This window comes from Lacerta agilis, chromosome 8 (genome assembly GCF_009819535.1).
Source record: "Lacerta agilis isolate rLacAgi1 chromosome 8, rLacAgi1.pri, whole genome shotgun sequence".
Classification (NCBI taxonomy): Eukaryota; Metazoa; Chordata; class Lepidosauria; order Squamata; family Lacertidae; genus Lacerta; species Lacerta agilis.
Genome location: NC_046319.1, coordinates 33,724,233 through 33,747,537, shown reverse-complemented (window position 1 = coordinate 33,747,537; position 23,305 = coordinate 33,724,233). Strand labels below are relative to the sequence as shown.

The following is a 23,305-nucleotide window of genomic DNA, read 5'->3' as shown; positions in this document are numbered from 1 at the left end:
GGTAGGATAACGATGAACACCGCTTTGAGCTGCTTGGAGGAAATGTGAGATCAAAATGCAAGGAGAAACAGAATCATAGAGTTGGAAGGATCCACTGGGGTCTTTCACCCAATGTGGAACTCAAACCCATGACCCTGGCATTAAGAGTCTCGTGCTCTACTAGACTGAGCTGTCCAGCCTCATGCATCATAAATCAGGGTGTCTGCCAATGAAACACCTGTGCATTGCAGAACCTCCTTTTGGGGGGGGGTTTCACATCAGTTTACATATGTCATTATGCTCTTGAACCCTACTTCAGTTTGTGTGTGCCATCTGTAACCATAAATCCAAGTATACAACAATGCATAATGCTGTGTCAGTTTGTCTTCAAATATTTACATTAAATTTGCTTTGAGTTATTACTTTCTTTAAACCAAAAAGGAAAAACAACAATCCCGTTCCATGTTTGAGCCAATACCTAGTCAAATAATGCTAATCAGGAAGTTACTTTCTGTGTATTTTGGCAATTGGTCAATGATTAGGTAACCAGCAAGTTCTTTCTGGAGACATCTCTGCTTGGGACATAACCAAAAGACTAACTGAGAATTCTAAGGGTGTAGGGAGCCTTATAGAAACCCAGGCAGAGCATCTAGTTCAGTACTGCCAACACAGGCAGAGCATCTAGTTCAGTACTTCCAACACTGGCTGGCAGCAGCTGTCCAGGATTTCAGACAGAAGTCTTTCCCAGTCTGACTCGGAGATGCCAGTGATTGAACCTGGGACCTTCTGCATGAAAACCACATGCTCTACCATTGAACTGTCCCCAGCAATCTTCTGCAATGCCTAAATAAACCAGGACTCAATTGCTTCGGACTTTTGCCCACTACATTCCCTGTATGCCTGCATGTTACTGGGTTATTTGGCCTTTGATGACTAGGCAGCATCTATTGGAAACCATAGCATTTTGAGGTTATTGTGTTGTTTTATTGATTTATATACTTTTTAGTTGCCAAAGAGTCTTCTAAGCCATTTACAGGTATAAACCGAATTACAGGGGGGAAATAGGCATGCATAATTAAAATACATGATGAAACAAGGCTACCCTGTGAGAAATCAGGCCCATTTTGAGGGATCTGGGCCTCGTTCAAGTCAGGTTGAGACAGATAATGTGAATGGCCCAGGATCATCCAGTGAGCTTCATGGCTGACTGGGGATTTAAATCCTGATCTCCCAGGTCGTAGTCTGATGGCTTAAGCCATTATACCATGCTGGCTCAGCTGGGTTATCAGTGGTTTGTTACTGAGTTGGTAGATGCGATCACCGCTGTACCTCTGGCATGTGTCCCTTGGAAACAAACAAGTGAATTGAAACATCACTTGTGGCCTAGCTGACTGGTTAACTCTGTCTCTTTATTTTCCAGGCTTTCTTGTTTGGGCTGATTCTGGTCCCTCTCCGTGTCCTATGCATGCTCTTCATTTTGCTGGTGGCTTGGCCGTTTGCAGTCCTGGCAACTTCCTGCATCCCTGAAAAGGGGACTAAGCCACTTCTGGGATGGCAAAGGTAACACGGCTGTTGAGGGAAGGCTTGCTGAATACAGCAGGACTTGTCCTTGTATCTGCTTTGCACATTATTTGCAAGGGCCTCTTTGTCCTCATCCTGGAATGAAGCAACCTCCAGTTAAAAATAACAAGAAAGGCTTTTGGGGGGTGCCTCTTTTGATGGGGTTTTAACAGTAATATGTTTTATTTGTTTTTGAACGTGTGCAGCTTTCCCCCCTGTAGTTTTCTGTGGGGCAGAAACCCCTGAGAGGGGGTTGCAACAATATTATGAATGTTGAAAGATTTGGGACAGATAAAATAAAGGACTGTTCACACAGTCAACAGTTAAGCTATGGAGCCCACTCCCACAGGAAGCAATGATGGCCACCAACTTCATTGGCTTTCAAAGAGGGGTAGACAAATTCATGGATGACATCTGAAATTGAAATCAGTGGACATAATAGGCGATAGCAATAAAATATTATTTTAAAATAGGATGTAAGTAGGTAGAATTGTGATTTTGTGTAATTTTGTTAAGAATAAGATTATAGATATAAGATGATAGATAAGAATTAAGATTAGTTGTGAAAGAAGAATGTAAAGTGGTTATAAAGTTACTACAGTATTTTTGAAATGAACGCAGAAGAGAGGGCGTGAGGAAGTCCCCCAAGTAAGATTTAAATAAGACTAGAATAGTTAAATAGATGTATGATTGTGAGGTTTTGTTTTTGTTTTTCTTAGTTATGTTGTTGTGTATTGTATTAGTTTTTTGTTTTGTATTTTGTATTTGTATTTTGTATGTATTTTTTGTATCTTTTTAAAATACCAATGAATTCTTATAAAAAAAGAGACAAATTCATGGATGACAAGGCCATCAGTGATGACTAGCCGTGACGTCTCTGCTCTGCCTCTGCCTCTTACTTCAGGAGTAAATGCTGGAAACCACAGGAGAGGAGAGTGCTCTTGTGCTCAAGTCCTGCTTGTGGGTTTCCCAGAAGAGGCATCTAATTGGCCACTGTGAGAACAGGATGCTGGTTTAGATGGGCCATTGGCCTGATCCAGCAACCTCTTCTAATGTTCTTAATGCCGGTTAAGCACTTTATGAATTTTTAAAAAAATCATATATATTTGTTTATACGGTGCTCTCAGTGTACATAACAGCACAAAGCATGTGTTGGGAGCTGCAGACCCGGGGAGCCAATTGTCGCCCTCTGAGCTTCTCTATCTGGTCCTCTAGCTTCTCTCCAGGGTTAGGGGTGGTGATCTTGGTGATGAGTGAAGTAATGAGGTTTCCAATTTTCTTTTTCCTTTTTCCTTAGGAGAGTATGCTATGCCAGCCTCACGCTCTTAGGCCGTGCCTTATTTTTTGTGATGGGCTTCAAAGTCAAAGTGAAGGGGGAAGTAGCTAGTCCTGAGGAGGCACCAATCCTTACTGCAGCACCGCACTCAAGCTTCTTCGACGGGATTGTCTGTGTTCTGGCAGGCTTGCCGTCGACGGTGTCTAGGCAAGAGAATCTCTCTGTGCCCATTCTTGGGAGTAAGTGTTGTTACAAGGCTTGAGGGAACGTAGGCTGGTTTCCCCCAGTTTAAGTCTGGTCTTGCACACACACACACACACACGCAGAGAGAGAGAGAGAGAGAGAGAGAGAGAGAGAGAGAGAGAGAGAGAGAGAGAGGCGAATGAGTGGTAGAGTTCTTGGATCATAGAACAAAATCCAGAATGATGCAGCATTCTGAAAAAAGAGATGGAGAATCCTCTGGTCCTCCTGACGTTGTTGGACTCCCAACTCCCACCGGCTGCATACAGTGTGGCCATTGGTTTTGACATGCCAACTTGTCACCCATGCGTTGGTAAACTCAGGAATGCGCTCCAGATTCTTTCCTTTGACATAAAGTCATGTGACATCATCTGATCGACAGGAGGGTAGCCCTTAGCCATCTATTAAAATGGCACGAGTGGGAGCTCAGGATCTGGCCTGCCTGCCAGTGTGTGGCAGCTGTGAAACAGGTGAATTCCATGCTAGGGATCTCCAGGAAAGGAATTGCTCCCTACTTGGATGGCTTTAAAAGAGGATTGGGCAATATCATTGGCTCCTAACTTTGATGGCTGTTCCCCGTCTCCATGGTTGGAGGCAGTTTGCCTGTGAATACCAGTTTCTGGGAATCACAAGCGAGGCGACTTGTGTGGGTGGAAGTCTAGAAATGTTCTTAATACACCAATTTTGACTGGTGCTTAGGCTCAAGAAATGATTCTTAGATTTTGGGGGGTGGGTGGATGAGCCTGGAAATGCTTGTATCACCCAGCAATGATAAGAATCTTTCTTTCTTTCTTTCTTTCTTTCTTTCTTTCTTTCTTTCTTTCTTTCTTTCTTTCTTTCCCTTCCTTCCTTCCTTCCTTCCTTCCTTCCTTCCTTCCTTCCTTCTTTTTTGCTATTAAACAGGGATCCTCAGTGCTCTCCAGCCTGTCGTGGTGTCTCGTGTCGACCCTGATTCTCGGAGGAACACAATCAAAGAAATAACCCGTCGAGCAACTTCAGGGGAACAATGGCCCCAGGTAAGATTTTTCAGATGGTTTAGCTGCTGAAAAGCTAGACCATCTTTGTGCAAATTGCTCCTCCAGGCTCTTCATAACAAATGTTGAGAAATGAATGATGCCAGCTCCAGGGAGTCATCTGAGATAAATGGACGATGTTGTAAGCATAAACGAGAGAGCCCTGTTGCCCTGTAGGGGTCCAGGTAAACAGTTGCCCTAACCCCATCTTCATTATACATTTAGAGCAGTTTCATGCAAATATAAACAGTAATGGCTTCTCCCAAAGGATCCTGGAAACTGTAGTTTATTGAGGGTGCTGAGAGTTGTTAGGAGACCCCCCCTCTTTCCTTGCTATAGGTTCAATTCCTAGAGTTCCCTGGGAAAGATGGATTGGCTGTTAAACCACTCATAGTATTGTGGTTTGAATGATAATTCATTCAAAATTATTCATAGTTGGTACCTGATTCCCTGTACTCAAGTACTAATAGCCCACTATGTGGGAGAGCCTAAAGAGAGTCTAGTGCCTATTTTCATAAGTGGTGATCTTGTGAAAAGATACAGGGAAAAATATAGATATATATTATGAAGTGGAACTTATCATGGATCGGATACTGGACTTAGTTCCCAGGGTGGCATTGTTATCTATATTTGATGAAGAATGTCAAAACATTACAAACAAGGGCTCATTACAATTGTTTACTATCCATGGCATGCTTGACAATAGGTAGAAGTTGGTAAGTTCCCGGAAACAACTTGCTGTCTGAATGGTAACAGCAAATTTGGAAAATTGCATCGATGGAAAAACTGATGCCGAAGGTGAAAGACAGGAAGAATTTCAAAAAAAGACAGAAAAGAAGTTCTAAGTGATATGCTATCTCCTTTTTAAACATGTAGCACAAAAATACATAACCGGCATCCACATGCGGACTCTTGTGGAACAACTGTGTAAGATGACACTAATAAACAAAAATAATTTTGGCTATAAGTAAAGAGGCACAAATGTTTTACAGCAAAAGATAGATTCAATCAATGCTCTTCGCTATATGCTCCTTACATGTTTATGACCATGTATATTGGGTGGTTCCCCACCAAAAAGCAAATAAAGTGATTTTTTTAAAACAAAAACAACAACACTGGAGGTTTGAAAGGTTCAGTCAACCATCTTGATTCAAAATGGTGCCCCATGATATCCAGACATAGGATAAAACCTGCTCTGCCATCTCAGGAGCCATCATGCAACATTTGGTTATGGCATCTTAACTGGTGTCCAAAAGTATAGCAAACAAACACATTTCCAAAATACTGTATGTGGCAGACATAGCATGTGGAAAGTGGAATGGAACAATAGAGCCTTCCGCTCTGTTAGATCAGGGTTATGGAGGCGAAAAGCTCTGACCGTGATCCATGGTTTGAGAAGTGGGGTTTTATAAGGGTGTTCCTGTTTTTCTTCCATCAGATTTTGGAGCGTATGTATTGCAAGAAACAGGGCAGCATTCCTGGAGTGTTACTACAGGTTCTGTTATTGTAGGGTCTTCCCCAGCCACTGTTCCAAACAGCCCTCCTCAGCATCTGGCATCTCCCATCAGCCCCAGCCATTGTGGCCAGTGATCAAGGATGATGGGACTTTGAGTCCAACAATATCTGATGGCCCACAGATTAAGAAAGAAAGGTTCAGAAAGACGTGTGCCTCCCCCCCCCCCAATTGCTGTCTGAAGGAACCATTGGCAAATGAGTCTTGAACCAGAATTGCTGAATTTGTGGGACAGTTTAAATTAATGGAATATGCATGTCTTCTCCCTTTTTTTGATCCCAGGTATTGATTTTCCCAGAAGGTACATGTACAAACCGTTCATGTCTGATCACTTTTAAACAAGGTGAGGAAGGCTGTGTCAGATGCATTGTTGCTGAAAAGCTAGAGGTGGGTTGGGGAGTGTGTAGCATTTGAAAAGCAGATTTAAAGCATGAATCTTTTCAGAGGAATGGAGGTGGTGTATAACCCTCCAATGCGTTGCAAAGCAATCCTATAGGCTACAGATTCTGAAATGGACCCATGAATCAGAGTTCTGGGGTTGCAAGGTAAAGGTAAAAGGTAAAGGACCCCTGGACGGTTAAGTCCAGTCAAAGGCGACTATGGGGTTGCGGCGCTCATCTCGGTTATCAGACCGAGGGAGCTGGCTTTTGTCCACAGACAGCTTTCTGGGTCATGTGGCTAGCATGACTAAACTGCTACTGGTACAATGGGACACCTTGGTGAGTGCCAGAGTGCACAGAAACACTTTACCTTTCCGTTGCAGTGGTATCTATTTATCTACTTGCAGTGGTATGCTATTGAACTGCTAGGTTGGCAGGAGCTGGGACAGAGCAATGGGAGCTCACCACGTCATGAACCACCGACCTTCCAATCAGCAAGCCCAAGAGGCTCAGTAGTTTAGACCACAGCACCACCCACTAGCAGGCCCTACTCAGAGTACACCTATTGAAATCAATGGAATTATTCCAAGTGTACTCTGAATAGGAACAGCAGTGAACACATGATCTGCCTGGATCAAATCAGGAGAGTCTGCTTTGGAATATAAATTCAATTCCTCCTTCATCACTTGCCAGGAATGAACTTGTTATGCAAGGTCGTGATGTTCTAGTACTGAAAAAATGTATTCTTGAGCTCAAATGTGCCCCATTAATCCCAACTGTATATCTTTTACTCCTGGCTCTGGTTGGTAGATCCTTTGGGGTTCTTGTAGAAAGCTAAATAGCAATACTGGAATGTGCCCATTTCTGGAATAGATGTAATCTGACTTGGTTTAAGGCAACGTTCTGTCTTCTGTTTGTAAGGAATGTTTCTTTATATGGAGAGCTTTACCCTTGTGGTCTGAAGCGGTACAGTCCAGAAATGAGCCTTGATCTCACCAACACTATAGACTTCCAAAAGAAATAGACAACGAAAAGAGTGGGTGTGCTTTTCTGCCGAGGGAGTTGGAACCGATCTGCACTCTGTTGTTATAGGGCCTTTAGAACAAAACAGAAAGGGGATTTAGGTGGCAACTGTATGCTTTATCTGATGAATTTCATCCCCCCCCCCATTGCAATCTTTAAAATAGGAATGGGGAACCTTTGGTTCCCCAGATGTTGTCAATCTGCACCTCCCATCAGCCCCAGAAAACTTGGCCCAATAGCCAGAGGTGCTGGGAGTTCAGCAACATCTGGATGACCAACAGTTCCCGACTCCTACTTTATAGCCCAGGCTTCAGTTCCACAGACTTCAGCAGTCTATTCCAGTGAACATTGAATCACCCTACTCTCCTGCTGACAGCCACCCAGATCCAAGGTAGTGGTGAAACTGAAACTGATCCTGGGACAGGATCCCATACTATCAAATTTGTCTAGGTTGGTGGTCTTCATTCTTCAACCTGGGATGCACTTTTTAACCATGACATGCTTTAGGAGACCCAATTCATTTTTGACCACATATTTGGTGATAGCGCTTCAGTTGTGATCTACCTTTTATCAGGAAACTGGTCCAGTAGTAGATCCACCAACATGTGGATCTCAATAACAAGTCTGTTAAGGATGTGGCCCCTAACAGCTGTGATTTCCTGGGATTTGGGAGTCTGAGTGAACATGGAAAGCCCTTAACTCAACATGTTAAATTGAATGGTTCTTGTTGGTGGTGTCCATTGATTATTCCTGGGTATGGTTTGTTCTCTAGGTGCAAACTATAGTTCATGTAATTTCTCCCCATGGTGATTTTTTCTTATCTGGCTTGCATTTCCAGGGGCCTTTATTCCTGGCGTTCCTGTTCAACCAGTGCTTCTTCGGTATCCAAATAAATTGGTAAGTTCCCTACCAACTATTTCATTGATAGAATAAGTTGGGTAGGGAACCTCAGACCCGGGGGCCAAATGTGCCCCCCTGAACTCATTATCTGGCCCAAAGAAGTCTTTGCAAGCCACACCCCTCATTGCCCATGCTTTACATCCCTCTTGAGTGTTTTTACCTGGCTGGAATGAGTCCTTGAACTCGGATAATGCCCCTTGCTTGCCTGGATAGAGAATAGAAAAGAGCATATTAACACTTTTTGCTTTGCTTGTGGCCCACCTACCCACTACTGGCATGTGGCCTTCAGAAAGTTGCCAGAACGGAAATATGGCCCTTGGACTGAAAAAAAAGAAAAGATTCCCCACCCCTTAAGGAATCAAAAGTCTTGACTTGTTGCAATCCCTCTAGAATGATCCATTTGCCTGATACAAACTATGGCCACATCTGTACTATACATACACTCAAAGTTCTGCTTTGTTCTGCTGTTAACAGTTGTAGTTTCAAAAAAAAAAAAACAACCTCCAGAAAGTGTATGTAAAGAATGCTGAGTGTTATTAGGAGACCCCTTTTCCCCTCACAGAACCACAATTCCCAGAGTCCCCTGTGAAGAGCAATTGTTAAGCCTCTCTGGAAATTACAGCTCTGAGGGGAATAGGGGTCTCCTAACAACTCTCTGCACCCTTAACAAACTGCACTTCCCATGATTCTTTGGCAGATGGTATGATACTGCTTTAAATGTATAGTGCAGACAAGGCTCCTAAAAGCATTGTTTGCCTGAGGTGATCTGAATGTTCTGCCTGTGGTTCTGAGTCTGCGATGGCCCATTCACACATGCAGACCACCATTTAGATGTGTGAACTGTCCCAAGATAGGCTCCCTCTATGCATTCTGTCATGCTGCCTGCTGACTAAGAAAACTCCACCTGAAATACAGCTGAGAGCACACTCTGCCATCCTCTCACCACAGACACCACCATCACCAAGGGCAGGAAACTGATTAAGCTTTTCCACCAGTGGTTTTTGCAAATTAAACCTCTTGGCATTTCCACATCTAAGTAAATGGCATTTCTTTGCTCCTGTGAGGACAGGCCTGTGTGGTCTTGAGGCCTCATATTGTGTTAGGGCTGAGGAAGCTTTTTCAGCCTGGGGGCTGTGTTCCTTCTGCAGGGTCAGAGAAAAAAGTGAGCAGAGCAGTGGGTGCGAATGGGAAAAACATTCCCCATTGTTCAGGCAAACAGATTTTTCAGAGTTAAAGGACACATTCCAACCGCACAGAAAAATTCAAGGAGGGTTCAAAGCAGGGGCCAGATGGAGAGACTCAGGAGGCTGCATTTGCCTCCCTGGGCCAGAGTCTCACCACTCAGATGTTATGGTTTGGAAATTTTGGGTCTGGCGCTCTGTACCTTGTCTGTTAGCTCACAGTAGGGATGGGAGGAGGAGCCAGATCCAGCCCTCTTGGCTTCTCATTTTTCCATTCTTGAAGTAGGTTTTCTACATTTCTGCACCAATTTATGTTTTCTTTAAAAAAATTTAATCCGCGTGAAAATTCATCAAAGTGATAGTGTGAATTTCTCCGCGTGAACACACTTTTATAATGTGGTTTTGATGAATGTACACATTTCACCAGCAATTTCTCTTAACATAACACCATTTTTTGAATGTCATTTTCACTAACACATTTCAGTGCACACATTTCCCCTCTAACGCATGCATTCTTGCAAACATTGACAGGCACCGCAAAATTCAGATGAGTGCGAATTTCGAAAAATGCCTGCATTTCGGTCCTTGTGTTGTTTTGGACAGTGCAAATGTGATAAATTTTGCTTTGGGTGCAAACAGAATCTAATTTTCTCCCCCATCCCTTGTTAGGAGCCACAAACCACTTTCTGCTCTTGCTGTTTGTTTATTTAGAGCATTTGTACCCCTACTTTTCAGCCAAAAAGGCTCCCAGACTGACTTATATACAAACAGTTAAAACAAGACAGCCCCTGCCCACAGGCTTAGAACCTAGGAAAAAAACACCACATACTGTAGAAGGAGAAAGGCACGGAGAGGGGATGTTAGGCGGGGAGGTCAAATTCTGGCACCAGTTCTCAAATAGTTGTTCTTATAAATGACCAGTTGGCATAGTTCAGGGGCAGGAGGTGCCTGATGGAGGTGGGCTTGTGGCAAAGCTGATGGAGTGAGTGAGTCCTGGTTGCCACCTCTCCCACTGAGGCAGCCTAGTGAGATTGCTGTCCCCACGCGACTGTTGAGGGCGAGGAGGCCTGATGGAGCTGACCTGTCACAGCAAAGCTCATGGAGTCAGTTCTGCATCTTCCCCTTCTGTTCCATCCGATAAGGGGTGTGTGTGTGTGTGCAGGGGAGGTTGTGGCCCTCCAGGTGTTGCTAGATTCCAAGTCCTATCAGCCCTGGCTAGTGTGACCAGTGGTCGGGGATGTTGAGACTTGGTCCACAGCCTTCAGAGAATCACAGGTTTCCTGCTAGGGACTTGCTAGCGCAGGGGTGGCCAACTCTGAAGAGACTGCGATCTACTCACAGAGTTAAAAACTGGCAGTGATCTACCCCCTTTTTGGGGGGAGGGTTCAGGTCAAAGTTGTTAAGCTTTTTTTAGGGAGGAGGAAGGCCCATTTTTAGGGGTTCAGGTCAGAGTTGTTGAGATTTTCTGAGGCAGGAGGAAAGACCTGTTTTTTTGGGGGGGGGTGAAGGGCTAAAATGTTGAGCATTTTTTAGGGGAGCCAAAGTTGTTGAGCTTCTTTGGGGGGGGAGCCAGTGATCTACCACAGACGTCCAGTGATCTACCGGTAGATCACGATCTACTTGTTAGACGTGCCTGTGCTAGTGAATCACGCCCACTTCCTGTGGGCTTGGCTGTGGTTTGCTTTCCATTTGTGTAACGAGCTGTTTATAACTATTCATTTATTTTATTTGCTTTCCTCTAGGATACCGTGACGTGGACCTGGCAGGGCTACAATTTGTAAGTGGCACCACCCTAATGACAAACGTTCTTATCGCCGGCGGCTGTTGACAGTAGTAGTTGCAGCATCTTTCTATGTGCTGCATATACAGATCTTTAGCTATGGGTGCCATGTTCAGAAGGTTCAGAAGGTTTATATCGCAGCAACTGTATACTAATGGGGCAGCGGTGGGGAACCATTCTCATCCCAAGGGCTGTGTTCTCTTTTGAGCAACCTTGGGGTGGGAGTGGGGGTGGGGCACATGCTGGTAGCGAGCAAAGCAAGAAGCGAAAGTTGGTGGAGCAACACATTAACTTGGCCACTAATCCCGCCCTGCCCTCGCTCCCTGTCCTCCATCCAGGTAAACCAAAAATTATCCAAGTTCAAGGACAATCAGAAGCACTCAATGAGGATGCAAAGCAGGACTGTTGATGGGTTGTAGCCTGGATAAGGCTATCAGTGGCTACTACCTGTGGTGGCTACACTCTGTCTGCATGATTGGAGGCACTATGCTTCCGAATACCAGTTGCTGGAAATCTCAGGGGAGAGATGCTGCTGTGCTCATGTCCTGCTTGCAGGTTTCCCTCAGGCATCTGGTTGGCCACTGTGAGAACCATACCCATAACTTGAACCCATGGGGGCTGGGGTCTTAAACAAGCCCCTTTCCTTTCAGCTTCATCCATAATAATGTTGTTTTGCTTACAGCGTCTTGATTGTCTGCCACTCTGGAAAGACCTTGCATAAATTGCATAAATTGTTAAAATGTATTAAATAGCCTAGCATCTCAAGGCTGTAGCAAGGATTACTAGCAAGGATGTGAAACACTTCATTGCAAAGCCTAATTATCATTACAAGCCCCTTCTAATTTTTTTTTAGATCTGCTTTATTTGTGATGTCCATTTGAAAACTTAGCTGTTTCAATGTCACATTTGCAAATGGTCTGCAACCTTTGTTTTATTTTAATTCTTTTCCAGCAAGGAGGCATTAGTCTTGACTTTGTGCCAGCTGTTTACAAAAGTTGAAGTGGAGGTGAGAACCAGAGAAATGCTGCTATTTTAAACCCGAATGTGTTGATTAGTTTGCAAGCAATTAGTTTGCAAATGTTTGAGACATTGAGCAATGAAAGAAAAGCTTCCTTTCTCTTCTTCCCTGCTAAAATTGGACCTAGAGGGTTTGCCCCTCTCCCCAATCCTGTGCTTTAAATAATCTCTCGTGTTCTTTTTCTTTTAAAAAAGCATGTACAGCCCTACACCCATGGTTAAATTGTTGTTGTTGTTTAACCCTTTGCCTTTGCCAAAATAATTGGAAATATTTGGTTTGAGAAAGATACATTGATCAGATGAGACAATTAAAGGAATCAGGGAAGGGGAAGAAGGGAAGTCATAAATGATTGGTTTATTTTATAGAAAGATGTGGATGGGGAAATGTTTATTTTAATGTGAATGTGATTTTGAAAAATGTAACCCTGAAAAATATAAATAAAATTAAAAGTTGATGCTTAGCGTGTTAAGATGTGAGAAATGTTGAAATTGATTAAAACCTGAGTATCCCCTGTTCCTCCTTCCCTTTTGCAGAAAAAGGAACAAACCGTACTCCAATTATTATTTATTTTTAACCATTTTTATTGTAGTGCTCGGGGCAACCATCCCTACTTGCATTGCTCACCAACCTAGCTAATCCTTCACCAAAAGCCCACCTCCTCCCCAGACATAACCCCCCCCTTTATACCTAACCCAACCCCCTCATATCCCCACTGGTCCTTCAAGCTCCCCCTATATCCTCACAGCTCTGCCGTGTCCCCACACCCCTGCTTTATTCAACCCTCTGCTGTTGTTCAAAACCACCATTTAAAAACCAGCCTCCTCTTTTGTTCCCGTCCTCTATGTGGCTTCATGCAAATTGGAATTCTGATGACGCACTAAAAATCTTCCATTGCACAATGACAGCCTTACTTTTTTATGTATATAGGAAGAAAACATATATCCATTTTGTGAATCCAGGCCTTGCCTATCGATAAGTGAGACTATGCAGCCACCTTCAAATAGTAGATCATGTCTTGACATGGGCACACGCTGAGGTCAGCACCATGCCAGCTAGCCCGCCCTCACTGCTGCCCATCCTCTGCCCCAGCCCTCACTCCTGATATCCCCATGTCCAGCATAGCTGTATGGGGGAAAGGGGAAGCCTAACCCTGCTCCCAGCCCACACATTGAAATCAATGCTAACTTCCCAAAACGGCTTGTGCCACGACTGTGTTGAAGTAGCCATCCCATTCTTTGTGTATGTGCACTCTCAAAAGAAGAAGAAGAAGAAAGAAATGCAACAATTTAAAGAGTTATGTATAGTTACAGACAGTGCTTTTTTCCTGGGCGTACGCATACCCATAAACAGTTTGTGAATCTAAGTTTGGCCTCATTGAGGGGCAGTATTTCAATATGAGTAGTAAAATGAGAGTACCCCTAAACATTTGTTTAGGAAAAAGAGCACCGCTTACAGAGGTTTTTAGTGCAGCTAATTTTTAATCATTGAGCATTTTGCTTTTTTAATATATATGGATATGCTGCCATCTACTGGCAGACCTGCTTATCTTCCCCAGCAGATTTCATCAAGTTTATATATTGCATGGATGCATACACACAGAGGCCCAATTTGCACTATATTTTTGAAGCAGCACCATACCACCTGAAACAGCCGTGGCTTCCCCAAAAGAATTGTTAAGGGTGTTCAGAGTTGCTAGGGGACCCCAGAGCTACAATTCGCAGAGCTCCTGGAGAGAGGAGGGGTTGATTGTTATACCACTCTGGGAATCGTAGCTCTGTGAGGATTAGCAAACTACAGCTCCCAGGATGCTTCAGGGGAAGCTATGACTGCTTAAAGTGGTAGGATATAGACCCATTGATAGATTTTATATATGCATACATAAATAGACATACAGGTGATAGCCAACAATTGACATGCATTAGACCTGTTGAAATAAATGGATTCAAAATCAAATCCATTTATTTTAGTAGTCCTGAAATATAACCTACCCAGGTTATTCAGACTCTACCGGCTTGTGTAACTGCATTTTTTTATTTATTTCAGTTTCTTCCAGTCTACATTCCATCCGAGGAAGAAAAGAAGGATCCAGTCCTTTTTGCCAGTGGAGTCCGTAACAAAATGGCAAGGTGACATGGCAATCCTTTTGCAAGGTTACCTTAAGGTGGCAGGTGGCTGGTGTAAAATATATCAGGCTTCAATCCTTCCAGCCTGTGTGAATGCCACTACATAATTGGTGGAGAACCCCAGGCTCTTCAACCCATTCTATGCAACCCTCGGGACTCTCCCTAGGCCAAATCCCTTCTCTCCGGGTCACACACAGAAAGATCTCCAGGGGTGTCATAACCATAGAGGCTAGTGGTATGGGGAACCACGGCGCCATGTTCTGGAGGGCGCCAGGGAAGAGGTCTGGGGGCCATGTTGGTGGCTCGGTAGGGGCGGCAGCCTGCCCGCCGCCAGGGGGAAGTTAGGAGGAGGCGATCGGTGGCGGCAAGCCGGGTGCGCAACGATCAGCCCTCCCTCCTTCCGTCCCTGACTCTCCGGCTGGTGTGTGCACCCCGCCTGGGAGGCAGGTGTGATCCCCGGCGGTAGCCCCTCCTCTCGGCGCCGCAATTGGTCAGTGGAGCGCTTCTCTAGCCTGCCGCTGCGCAGGACTGGAGGAGGGCGCATGGCGGCCAGGGAGGAGCCCGAGGGGTCCCCGTGGGAGGGATCCACGTGGAACGCGAGCAGAGGTAATCCCTGCACCTATTCTCCATGCCCGGCGCATGCCCAGCCTTACACTTGGAACGGGATCCTGTGTGGAGAGAGGGAGGGGTGGAGACCTCCCTGCCGGAGGAATTGCCCTCCAGCTGCTGCCCGCCCAGAGGGAAAGTTGGGCATGGGGGGGGGCGCTGGAGGGATCCTTTCACCACGGCGCCAGATAGTCCCTGGCGGTCTCCTAACTGTCAGCACCCTTAACAAACTACAGCTCCCAGAATTCTTGGGGGAAAGCCACGACTGTTTTACGTGGTAAAGGTAAAGGTAAAGGGGACCCCTGACCATCAGGTCCAGTCGTGTCCGACTCTGGGGTTGCGGCGCTCATCTCGCTCTATAGGCCGAGGGAGCCGGCGTTTGTCCGCAGACAGCTTCCGGGTCATGTGGCCAGCATGACAAAGCCGCTTCTGGTGAACCAGAGCAGCGCACGGAAACGCCGTTTACCTTCCCGCCAGAGCGGCCCCTATTTATCTACTTGCACTTTGACATGCTTTCAAACTGCTAGGTGGGCAGGAGCTGGGACCGAGCAACGGGAGCTCACCCCGTGGCAGGGATTCGAACTGCCAACCTTCTGATCAGCAAGCCCTAGACTCTGTGGTTTAACCCACAGCGCCACCTGGTCCCTTTTGTTTTACGTGGTACAGTGCTTTAAATGTACAGTGTACCAAACATTCCTCAGCCACCTTGAAAGGGAACATGACCACATCAAAGGCCCTGCATCACACTCAGGAGAAGGTCACCAAAATTTTCGCTCTCTTTGGTGATTTTTCAGTGCAGTTTTGTTTCTCATTAACTGATGGCAAACAATCAACCAAAATGTGGGGAAATCTTTCAGCATAGTGCTAGTTTATACAGTCAGTGCTTTTACTTTGCCTAGAACAAGAAGATGAGCTTACCTTCTAAAGTGGTGTCATACATACGTTTAATTTCAGGGCTTTGGATGTGGCCACTACGGACCACACGTACGAAGACTGCCGCCTGATGATCTCGGCCGGACAGCTGACCTTGCCCATGGAAGCAGGATTGGTGGAATTCACCAAAATCAGCAAGAAACTGAAGTAAGTGCTTTGCTTTTGCTTGATTCGGATGCAAGATTTGTTGGCTGTTGGATGCTTGACTTGAAAGATGCTCCGCTTGTATCCAACATCTGGAAGGCCACAGGTCTCCCTGTCCCTGCTGCATATGGATAGCAAACTTGAATGTGGCTCCTTGGATAGTTAATCCATCCATTCCCAATAAAGAACTCCAGCGTTTGCAGATGAACAAGGGAAGTAATGGGGCAGGGGGACAATCCAAAATAGCTTAAGCAGGATTGGGTGTGTTTAGTGGCCATGGGATGCTGGCTGACTGTAGGAAGGGGGAGACAGAACCATAAGGTGAAGGGGGAATGGAATGGAATGGAGTATGGAATGGGTCTGGCTGGCTGTCTGGAACCGTGAACAAGAGCGCGCTACTTTGTTACTTTTCTTTTACTTTTGAGCTCTCATTGGCCTTTACTAATGGCAAGTGGGGCCTCTGGACTCTTTCTTCCCTTTCAATAGTCTAAAATGGGACAACATCAGAGAGCAGTTGGAGCAGTTTGCTGCGATTGCCAGCACCTCCAAGGGGGGCAGGATTGGAATCGAGGAGTTTGCCAACTACCTGAAGCTGCCCGTCTCAGATGCTCTCGAACAGCTCTTTGCCCTATTTGACAGGGTAAGCATGCTCCCCCACTCCCCCCACAATCCTTTCTGCAGAAGCTGTGCTTGTGATTCAATCCTCATGAAGTCTTCTTTTTTATATAAAAAAATCCAAATTTACCATAAGGAGGATAGATGATGCATTGCTGGGCGAGTAGGGGGACTGCATAGAATCAGTGCAAGGAAGGAGGCACAGGGAATGACATTAAAAAGAGTCTGGTGTCTCCAGCGAAAGGGTTTGCAACTCCCAATGCACAGCGAGAAGCAGCTGCCTTTGTTCGTGTGCAGCAGAGGGCGGAGTCCTGCAACGCCCATGCATTCCAGCTGTGAAAGACGACATGTATGGGCATGGCAGGCGGCAATTGCTTTGACAGATCAGTAGCTCTTGTAGCGCACATCCAACTGTGCACTCCTCAGACGCCCTCAGAGCTTTTTGGAAGGTGCTTGGGTCTCTCCGAATCTTCGCCATGTTCCTCGTTCAGGCTTTGTTGGACACCGCTACCAGTGGTGGTGGCGGTGGTGGCGGCGGCGCTGGAGGAGCCCTTCTGAGAAGCATTGCAGGAGGAGGAGGAGGTGGCGGAGCTGGCGGAGCCCTGCTGAGAAGCATTGCAGGAGGAGGAGGTGGCGGTGCTGGTGGAGCCCTCATGAAAGGCCTCGGAGGCGGAGGCGGTGCTGGCGGAGCCCTGGTGAGAGGCCTCGGAGGGCTCTTGGCAGGAGGAGGAGGTGGTGGTGGCGGAAGCAAAGCAGGGAACATTGTGGGGATCGTCGGGGGGATCGTCAACATCATCAGCGAAGCGGCAGCTCAGTACACTCCCGAGCCTCCGCCAACCCCCCGCAGCCATTTTGCAAATGTGGAAGCCAACGAGAGCGAGGAGATGCGCCAGTTCCGCCGCCTCTTTGCCCAGCTGGCTGGCGACGACATGGAGGTGTGCCCCACGGAGCTGATGGACATCCTCAACAAAGTGATGGCCAGGCACCAGGAACTGAAAGGCGGGGCCTTCAGCCTGGACACCTGCCGGAGCATGGTATCCGTCATGGACAGCGACACCACGGGCAAGCTGGACTTCTACCAGTTCAGATACCTGTGGAACAACATCAAGAAGTGGCAGTGCGTCTTCAAGCAGCACATGGGCCCGGCGGGGACCATCGAAATGTCCCGTCTGCCTGACGCCTTCAAGGCCTCCGGCTTCCACCTGCACGAGCAGATCTATGCGCTGATCATCCGCCGGTACGCCGACGAAGACGGCAGCATGGATTTCAACAACTTCATCAGCTGCCTGGTGCGCCTGGATGGCATGTTCAGAGCTTTCAAGTCCCTGGACAGGGCTGGCGATGGCAAAGTCCAGATGAACGTCCAGGACTGGCTGCAGTTGACCATGTACTCTTGAAAGCAACCCAGGGGGCAGGGAGGAGAATCCAGCACTCATTCCCAGCTTCAGGTTGCAAGCGCTACTTTTTAGTTACATAACTGGACTCTGTTCCTTTCTGGAAACGAGGCTGACTCTTTTGCGCCATCGCTACCTTTTAGGCTTGGCAGGGAGATAGGCAAGGTAGGGGAGGTTGTAAACTTACATCTAGCTTTGCTCAAGGTGCTCGTTTTAGCTTTGTTGTCTGCAATTTGCACCTTTTTTCCTTTAAGTGCTTTTGTTTAAATTATGAGAATGGCTGGTGTGTTTTAGAAATGCATTGTTTATCATTTCAGGAGCATGCATACACTTTGCTTGTGTAAGCTGTACTTGTGTCTAGGACCAAAACTTTCATTTTAGAAAGTGTCTAAATTGGGCAGAAAAGAATGTTGCTTTTCACAGGCAGCAATAATGTGTTGAAGGGTGTCTCTGATATATAGTTAAACTGCAGCAAAATGCATCGCTGTATGGTGCAGGGCAGAATTCCTGCCCCCTCCCAAAGAAACCTCCTCAAATCTTTCCCCTCCCTCTGCAGATGTTTACTGTACACCATCAGGGTCTTGCAGAGACCAGTTTCCATTCCCATGCCACCTCCCATTTTGGTCCCCCCCCCCCCCGAACAGACACCTCATCATTCTGTAACCGCTAGCTTGTTTTTGGGTGGTGCTGTTCTTCTTCTGAAACGTGACTGGCACTCGGCCACCCAAGTCCGCTGTTAGCTGGAATGCTGTAAACTTAGACACAGGGACGGGTACTGTGGGGAAGAGCGAGTTGCAAGCTGAGCAAAGTTGTAGTCCGTAGCTTTTTGTTCGGTGTTTTGCGTCATTTTGCCCAAGGGCACATTTGAATCCCAAGCAAGCACTGACAAAGTAGATATTCGGCTAATTCATGGCCATGAAGGGGTGAAAATAAGGGCGAATAAACTTGGATCATAACAACAAAGAAAGAGATTTCTGCCATTTATTTGATCATGTTGCAGCTTGGTATGACCCAGGGAGGGGGGGGGGGTGAGAGAAACTTATTTTTTGCACTCAGCAATGCAATAACTTGAAAACTGGGAGGGCGTGGGGAAACCCTCATTGATGTTTATAGTGGAATAGAGCCCAGGGCTTCAGATCCCTGGGTGATACCTCATTTCTTGTTAATGCTTTCTTACTTTAAACCAGGACTGAGGAACCTTTGGCCCTGGGAGATGCATGTGGCCCCCCAGACCATTCTTTCTGGCCCTCAGGACTCTCACCCTCCCCCAGCTCTGCTTTGCACCCTCCTATGTTGTTTTACACCTGATAGAAATCTGTCCTTGGCCTGTGATCATGCCTCTTGCGGCTGTTTTTGAAACAGGAGCCATCAGTGAGACCTCGGCTGGTAACCTGATCGCTGCATTGTGAACCCATCGAAGTTTCCAAATTGCCTTCAGGGGCAGCTTCATGCAGAGTGACTTGCAGTAGGTCAATGTGAGATGCTGGGCATTGCATCTTTCACCTTCTGCCAGCAGAGATGCTCTGCCACTGAGCTATAGCCCTGTCCATATATGAACAAAGGAAGCCAGCTGCCTTATACCCAACCAGGTCCTTTCTCCATGGCACCACACTGGCATTGCAACATGCAGCGGCATCGCCAGTCTACATATTTGACCTTCTGCTTTTGAGGATGGGGGAGAAGGAAAAGAGGTTCACAGAGAGGGAACACTTTACTCCACATTGTAACCTCTCTGCTCCCTTTCTTGTACATTCCCCAGGTTTGCACCTCTTCTAAAACCACCTCTTCACGTTTCCACCATGTTACCAGTTCTGACTTTATGTTGAATCCTGGCTCCCCTCTTTTTCTTTTTCACCCAGGTGTTTGTGTGTTTAGTAAACGGAGTGTGCAGAGATGATTAATATTTTCTTGGCAAGTCCTTCCTCAAATTAAAAAAAACCCAGACACCTCTTTTTGGCGTGGCTCATCTCCCCACCCAAAGTGGGAACGCCCTGCCATGTCCGTTGTTCATATCGGTTTTTGGAATGGTGTTATTTGAATAGCTGCAGCTGGCCTGGGAGGGCCTCTGTAAACATTTGTGCGATGTGCACAGCCAATCCTTGCTGGCTATTTTTCTTTTCTTTTCGTAAAAAGAAGCTGTTTTAGGAGGGGGCCATTTGGAACTGGAAAAGTAGGTGATGGTGGAGTAGGCAGATAATCACTGACTTGGCTGTCTTCGCCACAGGTGCTCCATCACTAGGAAGTTCTAAATGTATGTTTGCTAAAAGCCACAACACTCAAAATCATTTTAATTATGATTACTGCTCACTCCAATTGGCAACTCTGCCTGTCCACCAAGCTCTTTGTCAACTCACTTCCATTTACACATCACCCACCCCTTGCCTATCCCCTAATACCTCACTCCAAGCCCTCCCCCTGACCACTTGCTGCAACCCCACCCCTTTTTAAAGGAGAGGGGCAAGATTCAGAGAGCAGTTTGCCACATCACTCTTTGAAGTGTGTCCCCCTTTTTGTTAAAATGCTCACCTGGGCCTCCTCCTGCCCACACAGCTTGCTTGCTCACCTGCCTGCCACCTGTTGGCAAGCAGGTGAACTGCAGCATGACAGTTGCCTTACATTTATAAGCATATAGGAGGAATGAAGGTTCATTGTGTTTTCAGTTTTGACAGTTAACCTCTATTTAGTTTATGAAGCTTCACTGGATACTTTCTGCATACTTTCCCTACAACTTTGGTATTTGCATCCATGAGGACATAAAAATGCAAGCATTATTGAAGATAACACAAAAAAATTGCATGTTATTATTCCATTGCCTGTCAGAAATGTGTATATTAGTCAAAACTGCATGTTCGCCAGGAGAAATTCACACTAAATGCTGGTGAATTTCTAGAAGGTTTTTGAAAAGGAAATTTGCAGATTGCTGCAGTGGTGTGGAGAATTTCACTTTAGGATTGGAAATAGGAGAAACTAAAATTGACAAATTCTTCCATGATGGTAATGGCAAAAGGGGTTTGGCAGGTATCTATCGACATTGATTTTTGATGCCAACCCAACACACTAATACCAGTATGCTACAAATCTATCCTTTATTTTTAGTACAGGAGGCAGAAAAGAAGAGAAAATAACTAATCTAGGCTTGTGATCTTTGCTACATTAACAAATAAAATAACTTTTATTTGTCTTTGCAAGCCTGTTCTGCACCCCTCCCCCCCCGAGTAGAAATACTTTTTTCTCCCCTTACTAGGGATGCAGATGGGGGGGGGAGGCAATTAAATGTGCTAATTCCAGTTTGCACACATTCCATTCTTTTAAGGCAGAGCCCATCCCTTCCTCTGCCTTAAAGTCTGGAAACTGGCCAGTCTCCTGAGGGCTGGTATGCCAGCTTCTTTCAGATGATGTGTATAGCCAGTGGCTTAAAATGGAGCCTGCTCCTTGAACTTGAATATTGTGTGTGGGTATACATACACACACACCACGTATAAATGTTTACACAAAGGATATATTTTGTAAGAAGAACAAACAAATAAATAAAAACATATTAAAGCAAAATAAGCAGAAATGTTAGGGTTGTCATAAAGAGGACATGAATTCACAGACATGTCCTCTTTCGGGGGTCCTACATACCCACCCAGGGCAGAATTTTACATTTTGAAGCAAATGTCTAGGATTTGGGTGGGTGTGGGTGTGTACCAGCAGCTCTGGTTCAGGCTCTGACACGAATGCAATTGCCCTAAAAAAGTTCAACAACTTTTTGTGTACAGATTTTTTTACCCCTTGAAATATGGCAACCCTAAAAAATGTATAAGACCCAAAACATATTAAGCAGCCAATCTTATGGGTAAGGGAAAGCCTGAATGAAAAGATAAATCATCACAAGATGTCTAAGCAGCTGGTGGTTGCAGTTTTATGTATATAACAGAGGGGAGGGCATTCCACAGAAGAGGGGCAACAGCAGAAAACACCCATTTTTGTGTCACTGCCCTGTAGGGTGTGGTGTGACAAGTAGAATTTGCTGTGAAGATGAATTGATGGTTGATCGTTTTTTTTGGGAACTCTGTGAGGGGATTAGGGGTCCCCTAACAATTCTCAAGACCCTCAACAAACTGCAGCCTCCATAATCCTTTGGGGAAGCCATGGCTGATTAGAGTGGCGTCATAGTTCTTTAAATGTATGCTGTGGATGTGGCCCAACAATGTCAGGGAGGGGCGAGCAGCACATGCCCTTTGAATGTTGCCCTGCATTTCTTACAGAATGGAGATGGTACCATAGACTTCAGAGAGTACGTTATTGGTTTGTCCGTAGTTTGCAACCCTGCCAACACAGAACAGACCATTCAAATGGCATTTCAGGTAAGTCCTCAAGCTTAGCATCTTAACTCCAAAAAGAGTTCCGCTATACATATAAACTTTCAAAATCCATGGGGGGTGGTGGTCTCTAACAAAATACTGCTCAGAGCAGACCCATTCAAATCAATGGACTTAGTAGAGTAGCCATGGCCACTGTTGTCAATGGGTTTAATATTTTTTAAAAGATAGATTGCTGCAAAATAAGGGGGGGAAGTTTTTTACAATCTAAATTATTTCGCAGAAGCTGCAGTGTGTGGATACAGTCAGAGTTTCCTGATGAAATAGAAAATGCCTAATGCCTCCATATGGCATTGTTTTCCTTTAATATCCTTAAAAAATATTTATTTAATTGATTAAATGATTCATTTCTAGAAAGCTCATGAATTAAATGAATTATCAAATGCTTATATTTATCTAGTCTGTTGATCTAGTCTCTTCATCTAAACTGCAGCCTTATCAAGAGTGCCCATCTCACATTATTTTAAACAGTGATGTCTGGTTTGTTCAGATTCCTAACCCTCCCTTGATGTGCTGTGCCACCCACCTCCATCTATTGAGGGTTCCTCTATAATTCCCTTGACTTATTTAACAGTAAAGCCATTTGGGCTATTCCCAATGTGACAACGGTTCCCATCGCAAAACATCAGCACGTGCCTCTTTTCTACAGCTCTTTGACGTCGATGAAGATGGCATCATAAACGAAGACGAGTTTAGCTTAATTATGCGTTCAGCGCTTGGGCTTCCTAGCCTTGACGTTTCTAATCTGTTCAAGGAAATAGACGCTGACAACTCTAAAAAGCTCTCCTATGGTAAGTGCCGCCAAGCCTAAACTGCCATGGCTTCCTTGGGAATTGTTGTCTGGACCTGAGATTGCTGAGTTCCCTAGGTGAATCCTTAGGTTTTGCCTACAGTCCCAGTGGTTCTGTGCAGAAACCAATGGTAGCTCTACAAGGTGGACCTCCTTTTACACCTGTAGTGTAACTATGGTCCTCTAAAGCGTTTATTGCTGTAAGTATGGTGCCCCCTAAAAGTTGTAATTAACTATCATCTTTGGATATCACGCTTCCAGCACTTCCAGTCTGTTGCTCTTTTCAGGTGGGATCCAAGTTGTACATTTAGAGTGGTTTTGGTGGTATTGAGCAACCAACTCCCTTTCTCAGAAGACTGGACTTTTTGTGACATGGAAAGTGGTGGGGAAATGCTCTGGAAAGTGTGGGGGCAACTTCATCTAACCTCCCTGCAAGCAAATGAGAAGAGCCAGTGGCTTCTAATCTCCTTGCA

At 45.6% G+C, this 23,305-nt stretch overlaps 2 protein-coding genes across 2 annotated transcripts in view; both read left to right on the top strand.

The window, feature by feature from the left end:
• LPCAT2 (lysophosphatidylcholine acyltransferase 2) overlaps window positions 1-23,305 on the top strand; it is a 33,266-nt gene that overhangs the window by 9,043 nt on the left and 918 nt on the right. Inside the window, exons 2-13 of the mRNA XM_033156840.1 lie at window positions 1,400-1,539; window positions 2,837-3,054; window positions 3,959-4,071; window positions 5,864-5,924; window positions 7,823-7,881; window positions 10,808-10,842; window positions 11,797-11,851; window positions 13,907-13,989; window positions 15,547-15,672; window positions 16,156-16,309; window positions 21,929-22,027; window positions 22,692-22,833. Coding sequence (XP_033012731.1) covers window positions 1,400-1,539; window positions 2,837-3,054; window positions 3,959-4,071; window positions 5,864-5,924; window positions 7,823-7,881; window positions 10,808-10,842; window positions 11,797-11,851; window positions 13,907-13,989; window positions 15,547-15,672; window positions 16,156-16,309; window positions 21,929-22,027; window positions 22,692-22,833 — 1,285 coding nt within the window. The remainder of the gene's footprint in view (window positions 1-1,399; window positions 1,540-2,836; window positions 3,055-3,958; window positions 4,072-5,863; window positions 5,925-7,822; window positions 7,882-10,807; window positions 10,843-11,796; window positions 11,852-13,906; window positions 13,990-15,546; window positions 15,673-16,155; window positions 16,310-21,928; window positions 22,028-22,691; window positions 22,834-23,305) is intronic.
• On the top strand, window positions 16,494-18,697 carry CAPNS2 (calpain small subunit 2). Its single transcript, XM_033156841.1, has one exon. It carries the CDS (start codon window positions 16,761-16,763, stop codon window positions 17,679-17,681), a length of 921 nt encoding a protein of 306 aa, XP_033012732.1. The 5' UTR covers window positions 16,494-16,760; the 3' UTR covers window positions 17,682-18,697.